This window comes from Myxine glutinosa, chromosome 12, assembly GCF_964187855.1.
Source record: "Myxine glutinosa chromosome 12, kmMyxGlut1.1, whole genome shotgun sequence".
In the NCBI taxonomy this organism is placed as follows: Eukaryota; Metazoa; Chordata; class Myxini; order Myxiniformes; family Myxinidae; genus Myxine; species Myxine glutinosa.
Window position 1 is genome coordinate 112,839,204 of NC_136272.1, and position 23,604 is coordinate 112,862,807.

The 23,604-nt window shown below is 48.4% G+C and overlaps 1 protein-coding gene across 2 annotated transcripts; it reads left to right on the plus strand.

The window, feature by feature from the left end:
* Window positions 1-162: 162 nt before the first annotated feature.
* VAMP7 (vesicle associated membrane protein 7) lies at window positions 163-22,386 on the plus strand. Of its 2 annotated transcripts, XR_013620980.1 has the most exons (9): window positions 186-327; window positions 2,521-2,681; window positions 2,775-2,832; window positions 2,956-3,093; window positions 3,180-3,255; window positions 20,012-20,079; window positions 20,388-20,480; window positions 20,570-21,642; window positions 21,934-22,386. XR_013620980.1 is itself a non-coding variant. In XM_068132380.2 (8 exons), exons 2-8 carry the CDS (start codon window positions 2,536-2,538, stop codon window positions 20,636-20,638), a joined length of 648 nt encoding a protein of 215 aa, XP_067988481.2. In that variant the 5' UTR covers window positions 163-327; window positions 2,521-2,535; the 3' UTR covers window positions 20,639-22,386. The 2 variants fall into 2 exon arrangements, 1 of the variants encoding a protein (XP_067988481.2); XM_068132380.2 differs by having other exon boundaries at window positions 163-327; window positions 20,570-22,386.
* Window positions 22,387-23,604: the final 1,218 nt, after the last annotated feature.

Sequence of the window (23,604 nt, forward strand, 5' to 3'; positions counted from 1 at the left end):
GGCGGTGTATTAGTTTTACGGAACAAATTTTCCTTTTGGGCTGAATCATTGCTAAAGCCTTTATCAAAAGGATAAGATTGTCGATTATTGTGCTTTTTATTTCCTATTATAACGTATAATAATGTCCCTGTTTACAATTTATATATATTTATATATATATGTAAGCAAAAGAAAACCGCCCAGTTGATTGGGTTTTTTTTTTACGCCGCGTCCTCTCAAGACCATAGTTTAGTTGGGGGTTTTTGGACAACGTGAGATTCCGGCCTGTCTTGGGTTTTAAATCGCCTTTCTTTCATCGTCATCTTTCATCCTGAAACTCTTTTGCAGGTGAGATAACGGTTTAGGCGCTTAGCGATAAACTTCTGAGAGCCGTGTGTGACCTGGGCTGGACTCGGCTAAGTAAACGTAACTTGGCTTGTGTTGTGTTGTACCGGGCTGTACCGTGCCGATCTCGGGCTGTACCGTGCCAATCTCGGGCTGTACCGTGCCAATCTCGGGCTGTACCGTGCCAATCTCGGGCTGTACCGTGCCAATCTCGGGCTGTGCCGTGCCAATCTCGGGTTGTGCCGTGCCAATCTCGGGTTGTGCCGTGCCAATCTCGGGTTGTGCCGTGCCAATCTCGGGCTGTGCCGTGCCAATACCGGGCTGTACCGTGCCAATACCGGGCTGTACCGTGCCAATACCGGGCTGTACCGTGCCAATACCGGGCTGTACCGGGCTGTACCGTGCCAATACCGGGCTGTACCGTGCCAATACCGGGCTGTACCGTGCCAATACCGGGCTGTACCGTGCCAATACCGGGCTGTACCGTGCCAATACCGGGCTGTACCGTGTCAATCTCAGGATGTACCGTGTCAATCTCAGGATGTACCGTGTCGGTGCTAATCGGTGCCGTGCTGATCTCTGGCTGTACCGTGCCGATCTCTGGCTATGTCGTGCCGATCTCTGGCTGTGTCGTGCCGATCTCTGGCTGTGTCGTGCCGATCTCTGGCTGTGTCGTGCCGATCTCTGGCTGTGTCGTGCCGATCTCTGGCTGTGTCGTGCCGATCTCTGGCTGTGTCGTGCCGATCTCTGGCTGTGTCGTGCCGATCTCTGGCTGTGTCGTGCCGATCTCTGGCTGTGTCGTGCCGATCTCTGGCTGTGTCGTGCCGATCTCTGGCTGTGTCGTGCCGATCTCTGGCTGTGTCGTGCCGATCTCTGGCTGTGTCGTGCCGATCTCTGGCTGTGTCGTGCCGATCTCTGGCTGTGTCGTGCCGATCTCTGGCTGTGTCGTGCCGATCTCTGGCTGTGTCGTGCCGATCTCTGGCTGTGTCGTGCCGATCTCTGGCTGTGCCGTGCCGATCTCTGGCTGTGCCGTGCCGATCTCTGGCTGTGCCGTGCCGATCTCTGGCTGTGCCGTGCCGATCTCTGGCTGTGCCGTGCCGATCTCTGGCTGTGCCGTGCCGATCTCGGGCTGTGTCGGCGCTAAGCTGTACGGTGCCAATACCAGGCTGTACCTTCCCAATCTCAGGCTGTTCCGTGCCGGCGCCAAGCTGTACAGTGTACAGTGCCAATACCAGGCTGTACCGTGCCAATCCCGGGCTGTGCCGGCGCTAAGCTGTACCATGCCAATCTCTGGCTGTACCGTGCCACTCACTGGCTGTACCGTGCCAATCTCTGGCTGTACCATGCCAATCTCTGGCTGTACCATGCCAATCTCTGGCTGTACCTTGCCAATCCCGGGCTGTGCCGTGCCAATCTCTGGCTGTGCCGTGCCAATCTCTGGCTGTGCCGTGCCAATCTCTGGCTGTGCCGTGCCGGTGCCGGCGCTAAGCTGTACCGTGCCAATCCCGGGTTGTGCCGGTGCTAAGCTGTACAGTGCCAATACCAGGCTGTACTGTGCCGGCGCTAAGCTGTACAGTGTACAGTGCCAATACCAGGCTGTACCGTGCCACCCTGGGCTGTGCCGGCGCTAATCTGTACCGTGCCAATCTCTGGCTGTACCTTGCCAATCTCTGGCTGTACCATGCCAATCCTGGGCTGTGCTGGCGCTAAGCTGTACAGTGCCAATACCAGGCTGTACCATGCCAATCCTGAGCTGTGCCCTACTGGCTGGGGAGGGTGGTACACCATCAGCCCAGGGGGAAGGGGGATGGAATGTTCGGAGGGTGTTGGGATGGATGGATGGATGGTTGGGTTGGGTGGGGGAGGGGCGTGGTGGGTGGGGGTGAGGTGGAGGGGTTGGTGGAATGGTTTGGGGAGGGGTGCTTTCCTGAGCCTGCCTGAATTCCTGGGGGTAGGGGAGTATTTAATTTGACAAGGGACCATTCTACACTGAGGGTTTATGTATTTTGGTGGTGGGGCTTTCATGAGATTTGAGTTGTGCTTTGGTGATGGGGAGATCTGAATCATGGGAGCCGAGATAAGCGTCAGTTTATCGCGAGTACAAGGAACCATGTGTTGTTCTGTTGGTTAATACATTTGAAGATTGTTTGGATTTTGTTAATCATTGTATCTCATCTGGATCCATGTTTACCCCAGGAGACGCCGCAAAACATGGCGATCCTGTTTGCGGTCGTGGCTCGTGGAAGCACTGTGCTCGCCAAGCATTCCGCTTTCAGCGGGAACTTTCTGGAGGTTGTGGAGCAAGTTTTGTCCCGGATTCCCCCAGAGAATTCCAAACTCACGTACTCGCACAACAAGTGAGCCATTCGGTGTGACCTAAAAGGTTGTGTGTGGTTGAGTCGAGGATCGATTGCATCATTTGTGCCCTCCTCATTTTGCTTTATTTCCAGCTACCTCTTCCACTACATCTCCCAGAACAGAATAGTGTATCTCTGCATCACTGATGATGTGAGTCCATTTTCATTTTTTTTCTTCTTCTTTTTTCACCCAATCCTTTTTCTGTTGAAATGTTTTTCTAATTTTTTGCTTAACTATCCCTACCATCGTTTTTGTACTCCGACTTTTCTCCAGGATTTTGAGCGCTCCAAAGCGTTTGCCTTTCTGACCGAGGTGGAACGCCGATTCCGCACGACGTACGGCTCTCGTGCACAGACCGCCCTTCCGTATGCCATGAGCAGCGAATTCTCCTCCATTCTGGCCTCTCAGATGGTTAGATTTGTGAATGTTGTCCTGTTTTGTTGTAGGACGTAACCGGGATTTGTGACGCTAATGTAACCGTTGAACGTGCGTTGCAGCGTCGCCACTCGGACCACATCACTCAAGTTCAAGGGCAAGTTGACGAGCTCAAAGGGATAATGGTGAAGAACATAGGTGAGAATACTGCTCACCCTCATCATACCCACCCACAGCATGGGCTGTGGTGACGTTGCTGCGGATCGATTACCAAAAGCTGCTGGAGGGGGTTATTGCGGCATGACTAATCCGGATGTGGTTTTTCATTGTTTTTAGCGTTGTTTTTTTTGTTTTTTTTAGCGTTGAAAGATGAGGGTGAAGGGTTACCGCTGTTACTCATTTGTTTTTCTTGGGGGGGGGGGTGGAGGTTTGTGGGGGATTGTAGGGTACGGGTCAGATTGGAGGGCAGGTATTTTATTTTTTAGTTTTTAGTCGAGGAGCTAGAACACAGTGGCATCACGCTTTGAATGAAAATGGAAAGGAGGGTAGACAACATAGTCAGGACCCTTAGGGATATTTTGGTTCAAATTCTTCCAAAAGCATCAAATTTGGCGCAGATGTTGCCCATGCCATACTCTTTCGATTTTTGACGGGCGCCAAGGGCGGTATGATCCGGGGACCATACCGGTCCATCCCGCCATGTCACCTGACCTATGACGTCATAATTAGGATATGCATCCAATCACATGGCGTACTATAAGTGGTCAAAGTTCAAAATGAATCGATCGAAAAATGGAAGGCAGGGATCCATTTTTAAGGTTTTCATAAAATCCAATATGGCCGCCAGGTCACATGACCTATGACGTCATATTTATGACATGTATACAATCATGTACACATGAACCCGGATCATGATCGCACAAAAATTAAACACAAGGATATGGCATACAGTTCATAAAACATCAAAATCCGTACCTTTGTAATTAGACTGATGAACTGCATATGCCTGAAAATTAGGAAATAGACATGTAAATATTTCCTCTAATTGTCAAAAATAAGGTCAGAGTTCGATTACCCAACCCAGAAACATAAAATGGTGAACCTCGCGTAAATCTTGACAAAAAACTCAAAAACCGACATGTTTGACTCAAAAATGACCTTTAAGATGACCTTGAGGGTTGACCTTGACCTCGAATCATCAAAATAACATCATAATTGGATTCCTCGACCTCGAAAACCCCTGAAAAGTGGTATCATACATGATTCCAACCCTTTTGGTTATTTAACTGATTTTCCTCTAATCTGGGTGGCGGCCATTTAGTATTTCGCTAATATGGGGCCCCCGGGGGGGGGGGGGGCGCCCATCAAAAATCGAAAGAGAATGGCATGGGCAACATCTGGGCCAAATTTGGTGCTTTTGGAAGAATTTGAGCCAAATGGCCCCAAAATATCCCTAAGGGCCCTGACTAATTCAGGAAGAGGGACAAAACAGAGGACCTGGAGGATGAAAGAACACGAGAAAGAACGAGGGGAGGGTGAGGAGTACATAGAGGATGAACAACCTGGGTACAGATGCAATCTCCCAATCACAGAAGTGAAAGGAAAAACTGAGGAAGAAGCAGGAATGGAAAATAGAGGGTGAGGGAGTGGTGAGAGAGGGTCTGAACTCAATAATGAGACTTGAGGAGAGGTGAGCTTTGGGAGCTTTAATGAGTGTGTAAAAGATCATGGGTATGCATGGGGGATGACCTGAGATGGTGGTGAACATATGATTTGAAGACCTGGAGGAAGAATGAGATTAAAGAGAATGTGGGAAAAAAGAGGAACAAATGAGTGGAGATGAGCAGTGATCCTGGATTTAGGTAGTTTCAGGTGAGGAGGGGGGAGCACAGAAACTGCAGAGGGTGCAACCCCAGAAAGGAGGTGGTAGAAGACTTACCGCTGACCTGTCTGCGATGTGAAAGTGATGGGCCCAGAGACTTGGCTTCATCGCGGGAGATTCCCACGATGAAGCCAAGTGGTTTTTATTCCGTTGGTTTCCACGGCGTCAAGTTGAGCAAAATGTGAGGCAGGGGAGTCAGCCCAGAGGGGAGAGCAGTACTTCCTCAAGCTGCGAACAAAGGCCTCGTAGGTGGATAGGGGTTCAGGTGTGCCAAGCAAGGACTTTGTACGACGGAGGATGCCCAGTCAGTGTCTGGCTTTGGAGGCCAACTTTGAAATGTGGTTTGCCAAAGAAAGATCATGGCTGACGGTGAGACCCAGGAGTTTGAGTGGCGAAACTTCAAGACAATTGCTAAGAAATTGGATTTGAGGGTATGGTCGACGGTCCTTTCAGAGGGAGACTGTGACCGTGATAATGTGAAGTTTGTCAGGATTGGAAGAAATCCAGTATTCTGAGTGTTTGACCAGCTTGTGATTTTTGTCAAGATCTGAAGAGGGAAAGGAAGTCGAGGCAAGTCGAGGCAAGTCGAGGCAATAGGGGTTCAGGTGTGCCAAGCAAGGACTTTGTACGACGGAGGATGCCCAGTCAGTGTCTGGCTTTGGAGGCCAACTTTGAAATGTGGTTTGCCAAAGAAAGATCATGGCTGACGGTGAGACCCAGGAGTTTGAGTGGCGAGGCAAGTCGAGGCAAGTCGAGGCATTGTCGAGGCCTCCTCCATTGTCGAGTCGAGGCCTCCTCCATTGAGATCTCGCGAGATCTTGGAGACGGCGGCAGGGATTTTCGAAGCTCCACACGGTCTCCACGTTTTTCGAAGTTAAGTCTGTTCACAATTGTATTTTGTCGAAACTGTATTTATCTTTCGGTGTGTGAAGTTATTGTGTGCAACTTTGGTTGTTTCTCGGTGTTTATCTTTCATAAATTGATCGTCTGTTTGCCGTGTCGCGAGCAAGGCCTTGTACAGTGTGCACTGTACAACCTTGAGGCTTTGTTTTTCTCTCAGTGGTCCGTCGTTTGTGATCCAATAACTTTCGTTCTCTGTATTCCCAGCCTTTTCACCCATAGCCTACTTCCTTGTGTAAATCTCAACTCAAAAAAAAACAAACTTTTCTTTCTCTGTTCTCATTCGTTTATTCATTCTTATTCGTTCGTTCGTTCTTCGACCACGTGTTTCTCCCCCATTTCCATTTCCCCAGATAGTTTTCACTCATTAACCTTCAATGTTTACACTTTCCCCTCAAGTTATGTATTCCGTCATATTTTATAACACCTTTTTCTTCTTCTTCTTTAAAAGGCTGCTTTCGACTTGCTCACCAAATCAATTCATCCCAAAAAAAAAATCCATCTCCTATAGTGCCTTTTTTCTACATTCCCTAAACTCTCCTGCACTCCATCCTCCATCCAGCGTCCTTAAACGTATTTTTAACTCGAAGGTCACAAGAAACTCATTTTGCAATAAATGTTCGTTTCCCATAAATCGTACACTTTCAAAAATCCAATCTCACCCCTCCCCTCCAAATCTTCCCCATAACCCCTCCCCTCCAAATCTTCCCCATCACCCCTCCCCTCCAAATCTTCCCCATCACCCATCCCTTTCAAATCTCCCCCCTTGCCCCCTCCCTCCTAAACTACCCCCTCACCCCTCCCCGCCAAGACGCCCCCTCGCTCCTCCCCTCCTAGACTCCTGCCTCACCCCTCCCCTCCAAATCTCCCCCATATCCCATCCCTTTCAAATCCCTCCCCTTGTCCCTTCCCTCCCAAACTCCCCCCTCACCCCTCCCCTTCAAATCTCCCCACCCTCATTGCTTCTCAATTTCCCCCCTCTCACTCCCCCTCCTCAAAGCGTCCTCCCCGCTTCTTCCCCCTTCAAACTCTCACCTCCATCTCCCCCAACCTTCTGCCTCGCTCTTCCCCCTCCTCAAATAACACCTCATTGTGGCTCACCCAATCACCATCAAACCTTTTGTCCGCCCCATCCTTCCCTTTCTCCGAGCTATTCTGAAATCTCTGACACACCTTCAACAGCTCTCCCTACCTCTTCCACCTCTTCCACATCTTACCCTACCCCTCCTCCCCCCTGTTTTGTATCTGATGCTCCCCCTTCCTCTTCATTAACGGTATGGACCTCAAACATCCGGGGCCTTCGTTCAAACTTAACTGATCTCTCCATACAGGTTGCTTCTGTCAAACCAGACGTGATCTGCTTAACAGAAACTTTCCTCCTTTATGATGTCTCTGATTCCATAGTATCTCTCCCGGGCTACTCCCTCCTCCGGTATGATAGACCTGAGCCTCGTCCTGGAGGCGGGGTTGCTATCTTTATCAAAAACTCTCTTCCTCACTCGCCCTGCACTGCACTCTCTCCACCTCACCCCCAGGAATACCTCTGGCTACGGCTTCCCCTTCGCTCCCACCTCTTGTTCATATGTGTGTTGTACCGTCCACCAAACAGTGATGACTCCATCTACATCTCGCTGTCTGATGATATGGACCAACTTCTATCTACTCATCCCAACTCTCTCTTCCTCATATGTGGTGATTTCAACTGTCATCATGCCAGTTGGCTGGGTGTGGGTACCTCTCTCACCAGCCATGGCTCCTCAGCAAAGGACTTCTGCGACTCACTGGGACTGACACAATCTGTCAATTTCCCAACCCGGATCTCAGTCAACGGAACATCTTCTCTTCTGGACTTGGTTATGACTAACTTCCCTGAAAATGTCTGCTGCTCTTCTTCTGCTCCGATCGGATCATCTGATCATGTCCTTGTTAAAGTGGACATCTCTCTGACCATCCTCAGGGAGCCTGCTCAGCGTCGACGAGTCTGGCATTTCACTCAGGCCAACTGGCACGGTCTTCAAGCAGCCATCAATCATCTGGACTGGTCTCCCATCTCTACCACCTCTGACATCAACTCATCCTGGGAATTCTTCCAAAGTAAATTGCTCTCTCTCATGCACAGATTTATCCCATCTCGTCTTCAGTTGTCATACCCTTCCTCCCGTCCATGGTACACGGAATCTTGTGGTGAGGCTGTTGCCCAGAAACAACTTGCCTTCGTCTCCTGGAAAGCAAATCCAACGGAAGGAAATCTCATTTCCTTTCACAAAGCCCGAAACAAGTGTGTGTCCACCCTCAGGAGAGCCAGGAAACAATATCTCTCCGTTCTCAAGACCGAACTCTCTTATCTGTCTCCCTCTTCCAAATCCTGGTGGCGTCTGGTCAAATCCGTTTCTGGTGTTTGTTCCCCCTCCATCCCCTCCCTTACCTCAAACGGCTACACAGCTGACTCCGCACGTGAAAAAGCTGAATGCCTCAACTCTGTGTTTGCCTCTAAATCTTGTGTCCCAAACCCATCCCTCTCTGTACCCACCATACCCAGTCGTACCCTGCTGCTCCTGGACTCCGTGTCCTTTCCTCCTGACAAGGTGGAAAAGTTTCTGTCAACCCTCGACTCTGATTCTGCAACTGGACCCGACGGCATCAGCCCACGGGTCCTAAAATCCTGCTCTGCTGCTCTATCTCACCCTCTCTCTGTTCTCTTCACCCTCTCTTTTGCTCAAGGTCAACTGCCATCTGCTTGGAAATCAGCCAACATCACCGCTTTGCACAAAAAAGGTGCAAAAACAGATCCTAGCAACTACAGACCAATCAGCCTTCTCCCAATTATCAGCAAAGTCATGGAATCCATCATTGCTTCTGATATGAAATCTTTCCTCTTCTCCAATGGCTTGATCTCTGATCATCAATTTGGTTTCAGACCAGGTCACTCTACTCTGGACATGCTGCTTCTGCTGTCTCAACAATGGATGGAGGTCCTCAATGCCAAACAGGAAATTAGAGCTGTCTCCCTCGACATATCACGTGCCTTCGACACGGTCTGGCACCCCGCTCTGCTCACCAAACTCTCCTCCTTTGGTATCCATGGAAATCTCCACGCATGGCTGGCGGACTTCCTCTCTAGTCGTCGTCAACGTGTGGCCCTGAATGGGTTTCTCTCATCTCCTCTTCCTGTTCAGGCTGGAGTTCCCCAAGGCAGTGTTCTGGGCCCCGTGCTTTTTCTGGTCTTCATCAATGATCTCTCTGACTCTCTCGAAAATCCTCTCTATCTCTTTGCTGATGACTCCACTCTCTGCCGCTCCATTCCTCTTCCCTCAGATCGGCAGTCTGCTGCCTCCTCACTCTCTGAAGACCTGGACAAAATCACAGACTGGTCAAACAAGTGGAACATGTCTTTCAATCCTGACAAATCTCACACTCTTACTATGTCTCTCCGAAAAGATCGACTGGACAACCCTCCCATCTACTTTCTCAACAATCCTCTCCAAGAAGTTCTGTCGCTCAAGATTTTGGGTCTCACTATCTGCCATGATCTTTCTTGGGAAAACCACATTTCCAAGCTGGCCTCCAAAGCCAGTCGCCGACTGGGCATCCTCCGTCGTGCGAAGTCCTTCCTCGGCACACCTGAGCTCCTCACCACATACAAGGCTTTCATCCGCAGCTCAATGGAATACTGTTCTCCCCTATGGGCCGGTGCTCCTGCCTCACACCTAGCTCGGCTTCACGCTGTTGAAACCAAAGCTTTCAGAATTATTGGAATCTCCCGCGATGAAGCTATCTCTGAGGGCCTTTCACTCGCTCACCGCAGGCAGGTAGGTGGTCTTTCTGTCTTCTACCGACTCCTCTCCGGCCTTGCACCCCCAGCTCTCTCTGTGCTCTGTCCCCCAAATATTCCTACAGGTCGCACAAGATCTGCCAGCAACCCTCTGATGGTTAAACTGCCGAAATCTCGGCTCTCCGCTCACCTTCACTCTTTCATTCCTCTTTTCTCCCGCCTCTGGAACAAACTACCTCACTCCCTTCAATCCCACTCCTCCCTCCAGGTCTTTAAAACAGCTGTTCACCACCATCTCTTATCTTCCCCCATCCAAAACCTTGATCTTTTCTACCCCCGCTAATTCACCCCAGATCCACCTTGTTTGAAATTCCAACTTCTTTCCTGGAAGTCCTGGCAGGGTCCATATGTTTTATACCTCTCCCACTGCCCCCTTCCCACGCCCCCCCCCCCCCCCCCCAAAGCCCTCGCCCTCTCTCAGATCTCTCGATGTCTCCATGTCTCTCGGTCCCTGCTCTCAAATGTTGTGTTTGTGTCCTTCCCCCTCTCTCCCCATCTTGTCTACCGCTCCCTATGTTATATGTTTTATGTGTCGGTTTGTCTTTCTGTGTGATTAATGTTCGCTCTTTCACGAGCCTCGAACTTGTATACAAAAAAAAAAAAAAAAAAAAAAAAAAAAAGTGAAGTCATCAGCAAATGGATAAAAAGGACTTTCCAGAGTTGGATAGATCATTTATGAAGAATTGGGATGGGACCCAGAACACTGCCCTGGAATGCTCCAGCCTTGACAGGGAGATGAGATGAAAGCCACACGTTTGGAGCCGTTGCCAGTTTTCGGATTGGGGGTTAGCTCGGGGAGATGGTTATAGAACTGTTCCGGATATTTTGAAAATTGAAGAATTCCGCTGTGTATTGTCCAGCACACGTACACAAAGCAGCTGTCACCATGACTCGAAACGAGAAATCTACCACTGACCAATCAATCGTGCTTCAATGTCACTGGGTGGCTGACGCGAATGTCGGTGTTTCTCAAATTCTCATCGGCGGTGGGCTGGGGGCACTGATTCATGGTCACATGACTATTTCGCTTATCCCCGCCGGTGCATGGTCAAAAGCAAATCTGATCAGCGATGGGGCTTGAGGCTGGGAAGACCAACTTTTTCGTAAACATTTACATGGTGGCTTCATTAAATTAATGTCGCGTGCCACTTTGTGTTGCATTTAGACTCGGAGGAAATACAACGAAGTGCAAGTATTTGCCTCAACTAATTAGCAACTCTCCGCTTGCATTTCTTGGTAAAAACATTATTGAACTAGTGGAGTGCAAGTCTAGCAACCTTGAGGAAATGTGCATGGTATGAAGGTGGAGAAAGAGGAGGAATGATGTGGAGGAGGCGGTATACAGCAAGTTGGAAGAGGATGGTGGGAAGATTATTTATAAGCTGGCTCGTGACAGGGATGAGAATAGCAAGGAAATTAAGGCGAGGAGTGACAGATAAGGGGGCAGTATTGAAGGTGTGGGAATGATATTTTGGGGAACTATTGATCCGGGAACAGGGCGGCGGCAGTCATCTGGAGCTGCCGAGGTATGTGGAGTTGGTGGACATCACGGAGGGGGAGGAGCAGGAGGAGGTAGTCAGGTTCACCATGTTCTTTTTCGTTCAAAATTTTTGGAGATTAGCAAAGCTATACATTTTTGGAATATTCAGAGCATGAGGAATCCAAAAATTAATGTTGGCATTTGCGTAGACACCTTTGCGAAAATGACACTCAGGACAGTGATGAAGATCTGTAAAAGCATATTCCTGAACGGTATAGACCTAGTAGATCCTGTATATAGGACTTATAGTTCAATCTGATACTAACAAGGCTGCTTTCTTGCTTTATAAACCCACTAGGGCATGCCCGTACTATATATATATCTAAAATTATATCCCCCCCCTCTATTTACATGAAATGGTTTGGTCCAAAGCGAACGGCTTGCGAGTACGGTGACAATCCCCCCCCCTCTATTTACATGAAATGGTTTGGTCCAAAGCGAACGGCTTGCGAGTACGGTGACAATCCCCCCCCCCCCCCCCCCTCTATTTACATGAAATGGTTTGGTCCAAAGCGAACGGCTTGCGGAGTTTGGTAAAGAAATCGCCATAGCGTGCACAAACGCGCAGGAAAGCGAAAGAATCGCAAATTAGTTTTAATTAGTTTTAAAACATAGTTTAACGCCAACATAGCGGCAACATAGTTTGCCAACGTGAAATAAATGAATACGCTCTCAAATGTGCCGTCCGAGGCAGAGTCTGTTCGCCACGTTCGGCACACGTGATAGCTCGCTGCTCTCTGATTGGTTGAATCGTTTTTTGGACATAGCTCGGTAACTACTTGTCCGATTAATATGAAACCTTGAAAAGGCACATCCTCAGGTCCCCAGCAATATACCTGGCAAGTTTCAAGTATATCGGACCGGTAGTTGTCGAGAAACAGCGGTCGCATACACACATACACACAGACACACACACACACAGAGATTACTGGAATTATAGATAGATACCTATAACTTCAAAGGACTTGCAATATCATGTATTATGTAATACAGTTATATCACAAATATAAAGATAATGGTTTTCAATTACCCTTGTTTGTTGCTTTTCTATAATCCTGAGCAATATTTTGAGGCCTTTATTGGATTCCTTGATCCAGAAAACATAAGATTAGCATATTTAATTAAGTTTCTCGGTTGACTAGAAGCCGGGATAGCGCAAAATATGTATTTTATGGCGGCCATTTTGAAAATCCAAAATCTGTGTCTGTGCAAATGCCAACATTGATTTTTGGATTCCCCATGCTCTGATTCAAAAATGGTACAGGTTTGCTAATCTCCAAAAAATTTCAACGAAATTATATTTGTTAACATGGTGACCCTGACGAAGGACTGCATTGAAGGGAGGAGTGCCGTGCAGGGATTAGGTCTGCACAGAGATGATCATTGCAGCAGAAGTCAGTCGGTTGAATGAAGAGGCTGTTGAATGTATGAAAGAGTTCAAATCTGGAGGATTGGAGGACAGTGTTAATTGCCAATATGGAAGGGGAAGACGTCACGGTTCTGTTTAAATATTTTAAACTTTCCCCTGCAGTGTTTTATTCAGTGGTATATTACAACACGCTGTTTTTCTTCCTATTTGAAAGGCTCTTTTCAATTTCCTCTCCAACTCATTCCATTTGAAAAAATATTCAATCTTTTATAATCCTAAATCACGACATGCTCTAAATTCACATTCATTCCACCCCTCCTCCATCGTTCTCAAACGGATCGCTAACTTGAAAATCACAATAAACCCAAATTGTTATAAATGTTCGTCTTTCATTAATCATCCACTTTCTAAACTCTCCCCTTGCCCCTCCCCTCCAAATCTCCCCCCTTGCCCCTCCCCTCCAAATCTCCCCACTTGCCCCTCACCTCCTAAACTCCCCCCGTGCCCCTCCCCTCCTAAACGCCCCCCTTGCCCCTCCCCTCCTAAACTCCCTCCTCGCTCCTCCCCTCCAAATCTCCCCCCTTTCCCCTCCCCTCCAAATCTCCCCCCTCGCCCCTCCCCTCCAAATCTCCCCACTTGCCCCTCACCTCCTAATCTCCCCCCTTGCCCCTCCCCTCCTAAACTCCCCCCTTGCCCCTCCCCTCCAAATCTCCCCCCTTGCCCCTCCCCTCCAAATCTCCCCCCTTGCCCCTCACCTCCTAAACTCCCTCCTCGCTCCTCCCCTCCTAAACTCCCCACTTGCCCCTCCCATTCAAAACTCGCCCCCAACCCCTCCCCTTCAAATCTCCCCCCCCAACCATCCCTCCCAAATTCTCCCCCTCCCACCTCCTCCTCAAAGCTGCGTCCTCCCCACTTCGTCTCCCTTCCATCTCATACCTCCACATCCCCCAACCTTCTACTTTCCTCTGCCCCCCCTCAAACAACCCCTCACTGTGCCTCATCCCATCACCATCAAACCTTTCGTCCTCCTCATCCTTCCCTTTCTTGTAACTCTTCTGTAATCTCTGACACACTATCAACTGCTCTTCTGACCTCCCCCTCTCATCCTCCATCTGACCCTACCCCTCCCCTCCCCTCCCCTGTCCTGCACCCGATGCTCCCCCTTTCTGCTCATTAACGGTATGGACCTCAAACATCCGGGCCTTCGCTCAAACCTGATTGATCTCTCCATTCAGGTTGCTTCTGACAATCCAGACTTGATCTGCTTAACAGAAACTTTCCTCCTTCAAGATGTCTCTGATTCCTGAATATCTCTTGCTGGTTACTCCCTCCTCCGGTATGATAGACCTGAGCCTCGTCCTGGTGGTGGGGGTGGCTATCTTTATCAAAAACTCTCTTCCTCACTCTCCTTGCACTGCACTCTCTCCACCCCACCCTCAGGAGTACCTCTGCCTACGGCTTCCTCTCCGCTCCCAACTTTTGTTCATATGTGTTCTGTACCGTCCTCCAAACAGTGATGACTCCATTTACATTTCGCTGTCGAACAACATGGACCAACTTCTATCAACTCATCCAAACTCTCTCTTCCTCATATGTGGCGACTTCAACTGTCATCATGCCAGCTGGCTGGGTGTGGGTTCCTCTCACCAGCCATGGCACCTCAGCAAAGGACTTCTGCGACTCTTTGGGACTGACACAATCTGTCAATTTCCCGACCCGGATCTCAGTCAATGGAGTATCTTCTCTTCTGGACTTGGTTATGACAAACTTCCCTGCAAATGTCTGCTGCTCTTCTGCTCCAATCGGTTCTTCTAATCATATACTTGTTAAAGTGGACATCTCTCTGTCCATTCTCAGAGAGCCTTCTCAGCGCCGACGAGTCTGGCATTTCACTCAGGCCGACTGGCACGGGCTGCAAGCAGCCATCAATCATCTGGACTGGTCTCCCATCTCCACTGCCTCTGACATCAATTCTTCCTGGGAATTCTCCCAAAGCAAACTGCTCTCTCTCATACACAGATTTATCCCATCTCGTCTTCAGTTGTCTTACCCTTCCTCCCGTACATGGTACACTGAATCTTGTGGTGAGGCAGTTGCCCTGAAACAACTTGCCTTTGCCACTTGGAAGGCAAATCCAACTGAAGGCAATCTCAGTTCCTTCCACCAAGCTCGGAACAAGTGTGTGTGTCTACCCTCAGGAGTGCCAGGAAGCACTATCTCTCCACACTCAAGAATGAACTCTCAAACCTGTCTCCCTTCTCCAAATCCTGGTGGCGTCTTGTCAAATCTGTTTGTGGTGTTTGTTCCCCTTCCATCCCCTCCCTTACCTCAAATGGCTACACAGCTGACACCGCCGAATGCCTCAACTTTGTGTTTGCCTCAAAATATTGTCTCAAACCCATCTCTCTCTGTATCCACCTTACCCAGCCTAACCCAGCTGCTCCTCGACTCTTTGGCCTTCTCTCCTGACAAGGTGAAGTTTTTGTCAAAGCTTGACTCTGATTCTGCAACTGGACCAGACGGCATCAGCCCACGGGTCCTAAAATCCTGCTCTGCCGCTCTATCTCACCCTCTCTCTGTTCTTTTCACCCTCTCTTTTGCTCAAGGTCATCTGCCAGCATCTTGGAAATCGGCAAACATTTCCACTTTACACAAAAAAGGTGCAAAACCAGATCCTTGCAATTCCAGACAAATCAGCCAGCTCCCAATTATCAGCAAAGTCTTGGAATCCATCATTACTTCGGATATCAAATCCTTCCTCTTCTCCAATGGCTTGATCTCTGATCATCAATTTGGATTCAGACCAGGTCATTCTACGCCTGGACATGTTGCTTCTGCTGTCTCAACAATGGATGAATGTCCCTCAATGCCAAACAGGAAATCAGAGCTGTCTCCCTTGACATATCACGTGCCTTCGATACGGTCTGGCACCCAGCTCTGCTCACCAAACTCTCCTCCTATGGTATCCATGGAAATCTCCACTCATTGCTTGCAGACTTCCTCTCTGGTCGTAGGCAACGTGTGGCCCTGAATGGATTTCTCTCATCTCCCCTTCCTGTTCTGGCTGGAGTTCCCCAAGGTAGTGTTCTCGGCCCTGTGCTATTTCTGGTCTTCATCAATGATCTCTCCGACTCTCTGGAAAATCCTCTCTATCTCTTTGCTGATGACTCCATTATCTGCCGCTCCATTCCTCATCCCTCAGATTGGCAGTCTGCAGCCTCCTCACTCTCTGCAGACCTGGACAAAATCACAGACTGGTCAAACAAGTGGAACATGTCTTTCAATCCTGACAAATCTCACACTCTTACGATGTCTCTCCGAAAAGACCGACTGGAAAACCCTCCCATCTACTTTCTCAACAATCCTCTCCAAGAAGTTCTGTCGCTCAAGCTTTTGGGTCTCACTATCTGCCATGATCTTTCTTGGGAAAACCACATTTCCAAGCTGGCCTCCAAAGCCAGTCGCCGACTGGGCATCCTCCGTCGTGCAAAGTCCTTCCTTGGCACACCTGAGCTCCTCACCACATTCAAGGCTTTCATCCGCAGCTCAATGGAATACTGTTCCCCCCCTCTGGGCCGGTGCTCCGGCCTCACACATAGCTCGGCTTCACGCTGTTGAAACCAAAGCTTTCAGAATCATTGGAATCTCCTGCAATGAAGCTAACTCCGAGGGCCTTTCACTCACTCACCGCAGGCAGGTTGGTGGTCTTTCTGTCTTCTACCGACTCCTCTCCGGCCTAGCTCCCCCAGCTCTATCTGTGCTCTGTCCCCCTAATATTCCTACAGGTCACACAAGATCTGCCTGCAACCCTCTTCTGGTTAAACTGCCAAAATCAACTCTCTGCTCACCTTCACTCTTTCATTCTCCTTTTCTCCCGCCTCTGGAACAAACTCCCACACTCCCTTCAATCCCACTCCTCCCTCCAGGTCTTTAAAACAGCTGTTCACCACCATCTCTTATCTTCCCCCATCCACAACCTTGATCTTTTCTACCCCCACTAATTCACCCCAGATCCACCTTGTTTGTAATTCCAACTTCTTTCCTGGTAGTCCTGGCAGTGTCCATATGTTTTATGCCTCTCCCACCCCCTTTCCCATGCCTCCCCCCCAAAGCCCTCTCCCTCCCACAGATCTCTCGATGTCTCCATGTCTCTCGGTTCCTGCTCTCAAATGTTGTGTTTGTGTCCTTACCCTTCTCTCCCCATCTTGTCTACCGCTCCCGATGTTATTTGTTTTATGTGTCGGTTTGTCGGTTGTGTCGGTTTGTCGGTTTGTCTTTCTGTGTGATAAATGTTCGCTCTTTCACGAGCCTCGATCTTGTATACCAAAAAAAATAAAATAAAATAAAATCCAAAACCTTGATCTTTTCTACCCCCGCTAATTCACCCCAGATACACTTTTTTTTTTTTGGAAATTCCAACTTCTTTCCTGGAAGTCCTTGCAGTGTTCATATGTTTTATACCTCTCCCACCTCCCCCCAAGCCCTCTCCCTCCCACATTTCTCTCGATGTCCCTGCTCTCAAATGTTGTGTTTGTGTCCTTCCCCCTCTCTCCCCATCTTGTCTACCGCTCCCCTTATTTTGTGTTTTATGTGTCGGTTTGACTTTTTCTGTGATTAATGTTCGCTCTTTCACAAGCCTCGATCTTGTATACAAAAAAAAAAGAAAAAAGAAGAAGTTCAAGATCGGGAAGTAAAGCGGCATTACACTTGGTCACGTCTTGAAGGAGCTGGGGAGTATACTGGATGGGAGGATAAGGAAGAGTGTGGAGATGGAGATCAGAGAAGAGCAGTAGGGGTTAGGATAGGGGGATGATTTGTTAGATATTCACCCTGAGACAGTTGGTGAAGAAGAGGTTGGAAGTGCAAGGTGAAATGGCATTGGGATTTGTGTAACTGGAAAAGACCTATGAAACTGTCCTGAGAGAGGTGGTGATGGCAACACTGGGATGAATGGGAGTGCTGTAGGCAGAGGTTCAGTTTGTGGAAGGGATGTACAAGGCAACGAATGTTCGAGCTTTCGTAAACAGATATCGAGGAAATTGAAAGGGAAGGTTCTGCTGATGTGTACCTTTACAGTCTGGAAACGGTGGCACTGATGTACAGACAACAACGGAGGCTGCCTGCAGCTTTGCGAGAACACCTGGGTAAGGATGATTGCGTGCGTGAAGAGGGTGGATCGAAGGCGAATGGTTGAGCTGAGGAATTAGATTTGTGTGCAGATGAGATTGACGGGGTGATTGGTGAAATGCCGGCTGAGATGGGCTGGACATTTGGTGCGGATGGAGGCAGACACAATGGCAAAGAGAGCAGATAGGTTGAGGGAACAAGATAGGAAGGAAAAGAGGTAGGCCGCAGTTGAGATGGTAGGATTGTGTGAGGGATACAAATAAGGTGGAGAGAGTTGGCTGAGAAGAGGGAGAAGTGGAGGGGTATAGTGTCAAGGCAGGGCAGAAGCTTGGTACAATTGGACCTCACCCCTGATAAAGGGAAGAGGAGGAGACGAAGATAAACGATAAACACACTAGAAAGGGATGTGGTAGAGAGCATACCTCCACCAGGTAGAGCTGTTTACGTTTTGTATCCCACTGATAGGCTGGATCTGGATACGGACCTGAACCAAAATCGAATTGGCTTGTTCTTGTCACCTAACCAACTCATCCATCAAGCTTTGCCATAACACATCCACGACATTTTGTCTCTCGCCACTCTGACAGACGGGGCGGGGGGGTGAGGAGGGGGAGACATTAAAATGAGTTCCGGGACTCATTTTAATGTGCCCCGTATTCACCGAAATAGGATCCGGATCTTCACCAAAATCTAATTGATTCGTCATCCTCATAATTAACCTACGACAAACAACAACAGGCATTTTAAGGCCATTTTCCCTGCAAGAGTGGGGGTTAGCCTGGCGGGCCCCATGACGATCTTCTCCATTTTGCCCTATTTTCTGCATCTCTCCTTGTTAACCCCCTTGCCCGCATTTCTTCTTCCACCATCTTTAGCCAAGTGTTTCTCTGTCTTCCCCGTCCTCTACTTCCTTCTACATTCATTTCCATCACTCTTCTCAACCAGTCACTTTCATCCTTCCAACACATGACCAAACCATCTCAACCTGTTCCTCTTCACAGCATCAATCACAGGCTCTATTCCCATCATCTTTCACAATTCATCATTTGTCTTCCTCTCTCTCAACGATACTCCGCACATCCACCGAACCATTCGCATTTCCACCATTTCCAGCCTTCGTTGCTGCTCTACGTTCATTACCCATGTCTCGCTCCCATAAATCATAACACTTCTCACACATGCAGCATACACCTTTCCCTTCAGTTTCAATGACACTCCCCTCCTCGTCAGCACGCCACTCAGTTCCCGAAACTTCTTCCATGCACATCTCACTCGAGCAACCGTTGCCGAGTCTGATCCACCTTCTCCATTCAGCATGTCTCCAAGGTTACAAAATGTTTTCACACCTTCCAGCTTCACACCGTCTCCAAGATCCAACTCAACATTTCCTCCATCTGCAGCTCCCTCTGTGCACACCTTACACTTGAATGTAGCTGCCACACTCTCAAACCACTACATTTTTGATGAACCCACTCAGCGCACATTCTACATTGAATGGAGTTCACTCCGACACCCTTCCTGCACACAGCACACGGCCACTTCCCAGTTCTTTCCACCTCACCACATGCTTTACCACTTGCCATCACCTTCGTTTTTCCGATATTCACCTTCAGACCTTTTGTCTCCATACATTCCTTCCACTTGTTCATCTTCTCCTTCAGTCCATCCATACTTTCTGCAATCAACAGCAGATCATCTGCATACATCGTCACAATTAACCTGTCGACACAAATTTCGTCTTAATCTGTCGATACCTTTTTGAGATATCCTGCTCGCAAACAGACACACATGGGTGTGAATACATATGTCCACCTTTGGTGGCGGAGGTAACAAATATATAAATATACAATTTCGCCTTTGTAGTATCGATTATTAGGATGAAAGGAATGGAAATACTTTCCATTATCACGTAACTACTTCATTGCTATAATTTCCTGTGTAGGACATTGACAGGTACAGCAGCCGTAGTACTTGTCAACGCAGTTTGGATCGAGGCCTTGCGTTCCCCAATGCGATCGATCTACATACACTTGATACAATGCCAACTTGTATGAGTTCCAAGCCGATCTCGGACCAGGCCGCCGGCCATCCTCAATTTTCAAAATTGATGTGGTGATTCTACCTCATCTATTTGGTTTACATGCCTTGAAGCACTATTACCTGATGCTAATGGGAAGTCCAAATGTGGTGGACACCGATTGAAGTTGACATTGTCACACTTGAGCTCCATTCCCCAGTGTTTGTCCCACCTTGTAGGCCTTTATCTGTTGCCCGACCCATTTTGATCTCGCCTCTCCCCCCTAGACCTGATTGCTGACCGTGGAGAAAAGCTCGAACTCCTCATCAATAAAACCGAGAGCCTCGTCGACTCGGTGAGTATGTCCTCGCATCGTCATCCCCGTGAGCGTGAGCTTTGTTGCTTGCTGCCGCTTTATGTCGACGCTTTTGATCCTGTCGTCTAAGGTGGTGGATGTGCTCAACACCACCATTAACCTTTGCACACACCTTTCATTTTCTCGCGTTCTACGACTCCCCCTCATCATTTAACCATCTGTTGCTCAATCATTTCCATTTTAAATATTTTTTTGGGGGTGGTGAGGGGCAAGCTTGTGAAAATGAGACTGACCTCCAACCATAGCATTTTATTGTCCATCTCCGAACGCTCATCTCTCCTCGACAGTCGGTGACCTTCAAACGGTCGAGCCGGAATCTGGCGCGCGCCATGTGCTTGAAGAATGTGAAGTTTATCGCCGTGATCGTCGTGGTGGCTCTCGTAAGTCGGGTTACCTTGTCATGAATCGAGCGTTTTGACGTATCTGCCATCGGTTACTCGATCGACTGTCGCTGTTTCTCCCCATTCAGATCATTCTGTACTTTATCGTCTGCGCGGCGTGCGGGGGAATGGCGTGGCAGAAGTGCGTTAACCACTGATCGTCGAATGTACTCTTCGCCCTCGTTCTTCTACGTAAACCCCTCCTGTTAGGAAGACCATAAGGAATCAAACTCCATTGCACGGTTTTGGATGCATTTGACAAAATGTTCGACTGCTGTACGATCGTTGTGTGTTTGGCAAATTTATTTTTTGGGAAGATTGCTGCTTTTCTCCCCCCTCCCCCCCCCCCCCCCCCTTTTTATCTCCCACTTCTGCCCCACACACCACTGCCTGCATTCTCCCCGTTATTTGCTCTTTGCACAGTTTTTATTATTGTTGTAACTTTTCATCTTGACCAACATTTGGAAGAACTTGGACTTGTTATTTGGGGGTTTGTTGGGCAATTCCCCTGCTTTATTACACACCGACTACTTGTATAAACCGTTCTTTCGTCGATTGATTGTTTTAGCTTCTTCTTCCCGATTTTGACCATGAAAGCTAACTTATTTGTCACTCATGGCCTGCACTTCACAAGGCCTAGGTCATTTTGTTCCAAGAGATGGTCAGGATTACTGAATCTTTTTTTTAAAAAATTCCCTTTAAAGACACTGCTGCAGAGACCATTTTAAGGTCATGGGTCGCTAACAAGGTCCAATGAGTGCATTTTGAGCACAAGAATCGTATTTCTTGATCTTTTATCTAATGCACCACTTTTTTTTGGTCATTGCCTGCTTGTCATTGTATTATCTTGTGAACCTTTGTTCTATTTCTCACATATGTGGGAGTGAAGGACTTTGATTAGGCTATGGGGTGCTTTCCAGTGGTGGATTAGGTCGTGGGGTGGTTTCCAGTGGAGGATCAAGCCAGGCCGTGGGGTGTTTAAGTGGTGGGCTAGGCCGTGGTGTGGTTTATATTGGTGGGCTATGCCGTGGGTTGGTTTACTCTGGTGGATCAAGCCATAGGGTGTTTTCAAGTGGCGGGCTCGGTCGTAGGGTGGTTTCCAGTTGTGGGCTAGGCCGTGGGGTATTTTCAAGTGGTGAATTAGGTCGTGGGGTGTTTTAAAGTGGTGGGCTAGACCGTGGGGTGGTTTCCATTTGTGGGCTATGCCATGGGGTGTTTTCAAGTGGTGGGGTTTCCAGTGGTGGGTTAGGCCATGGGGTGGTTTCCAGTGGTGGGTTAGGCCGTGGGGTGGTTTCCAGTTGTGGGCTAGGCTGTGGGGTGGTTTCCAGTTGTGGGCTATGCCATGGGGTGTTTTCAAGTGGTGGGGTGGTTTCCAGTGGTGGGTTAGGTCATGGGGTGGGTTAGGCCGTGGGGTGGTTTCCAGTTGTGGGCTATGCCATGGGGTGGTTTCCAGTGGTGGGTTAGGCCATGGGGTGGTTTCCATTGGTGGTTTAGGCCGTGGGGTGGTTTCCAGTGGTGCATCAAGCTGTGGGGGTGTTTTCAAGTGATGAATTAAGATGTGGGATGATTTGCTTTTTTTTTTAATGTAAACTTTCATCAGTCAACAAATGTACCACTTTCCTTGCTGTGTTAATTCGCTTTTTGAATGACCATGACATGTAATTATTTTATTTTGAGATTGCAGATATTTCTAATCAAAACGTTTCATGTTTAATACATTTGCTGTGATATTTTAATTTACTCCATGTTGTTCCACTTTTTCATCCCCGAACCTGTTCCCTTGTATCTCATAGGGTATGTCCGACTTGAGAGCACAGCTGTACATTTATTCATTGCCCAATCTGCACATTGCACTTTGATTTGGTTGATCATTTGTGGCGTTGAATTAAAAGTGACAATAACATCATCCTCCAAGCACTGGTGCCCGTATATGCAAAGGCATGTCTGTTCGATCTCTCTAAATGCTAATGCCAGGAGTTGATATTCTGAACATCACAGAAAAAGGAAAGGTGGATGCATGCTGTACAGAGGGGGAGATGTTTGGGATTTGAGGAATGGATGAAATGGCAGAGCTGCTGTTTTAATGACTGACGATGATACAGCTGTACCATACTCTTCATATGGAGTGTCTGCATAAAAAGAAAACAAGGGCCAAAAGATTGCTGTAGGTAAAATTGGAGCTTGTGATTTATTTACTGCAGTTGCATGGTTTAAGGTCTTCTTCGTTCACATGCAGCACATGGCTGTGGCGTAGCATCATTGGCTGAGGGCATGACTCTGCTGCTGCTTGCAATGCCATTTGCTGGTCAGGGCAGGAATTTGTCATTTGTTCATGATTCCGCCGATAGCTTGAACGGCCATTGGAGGGACGGCACACGTTGATGAATCAAACAACAACAGCAGGCATTTTAAGGCCATTTTCCCTGCTAGAGCGGGGGTTAGCCTTGCGGGTCGGCCCCATGAAAATCTTCTCCATTTTGCCCTATTTTCTGCATCTCCCCTTGTTAACCCCCTTGCCTGCATTTCTTCTTCCACCACCTTCAGTCAAGTCTTTCTCGGTCTTCCCCGTCCTCTACTTCCTTCTACATTCATTTCCATCACTTCTCAACCAGTCACTTTCATCCTTCCTCAACACATGACCTAACCATCTCAACCTGTTTTCTCTTCACAGCATCCATCACAGGCTCTATTCCCATTGTCTTTCGCAATTCATCATTTGTCTTCCTCTCTCTCAACGATACTCCACACATCCACCGAAACATTCGCATTTCCACCCTTTCCAGCCTCCGTTGCTGCTCGACGTTCATTACCCATGTCTCGCTCCCATAAATCAAAACACTTCTCACACATGCAGCTGATGGCAAGTGGAAAAGCATGTGGTGAGGTGGAAAGAACTGGGAAGTGGCTGTGTGCTGTGTGCAGGAAGGGTGTCGGAGTGAACTCCTTCTCACACCTTTCCCTTCAGCTTCAATGACACTCCCCTCCTCGTCGCACGCCACTCAGTTCCTGAAACTTCTTCCATGCACATCTCACTCGCAACCGGTGCTGAGTCTGATCCACCTTCTCCATTCAGCATGTCTCCAAGGTAGCAAAATGTTTTCACACCTTCCAGCTTCACGCCGTC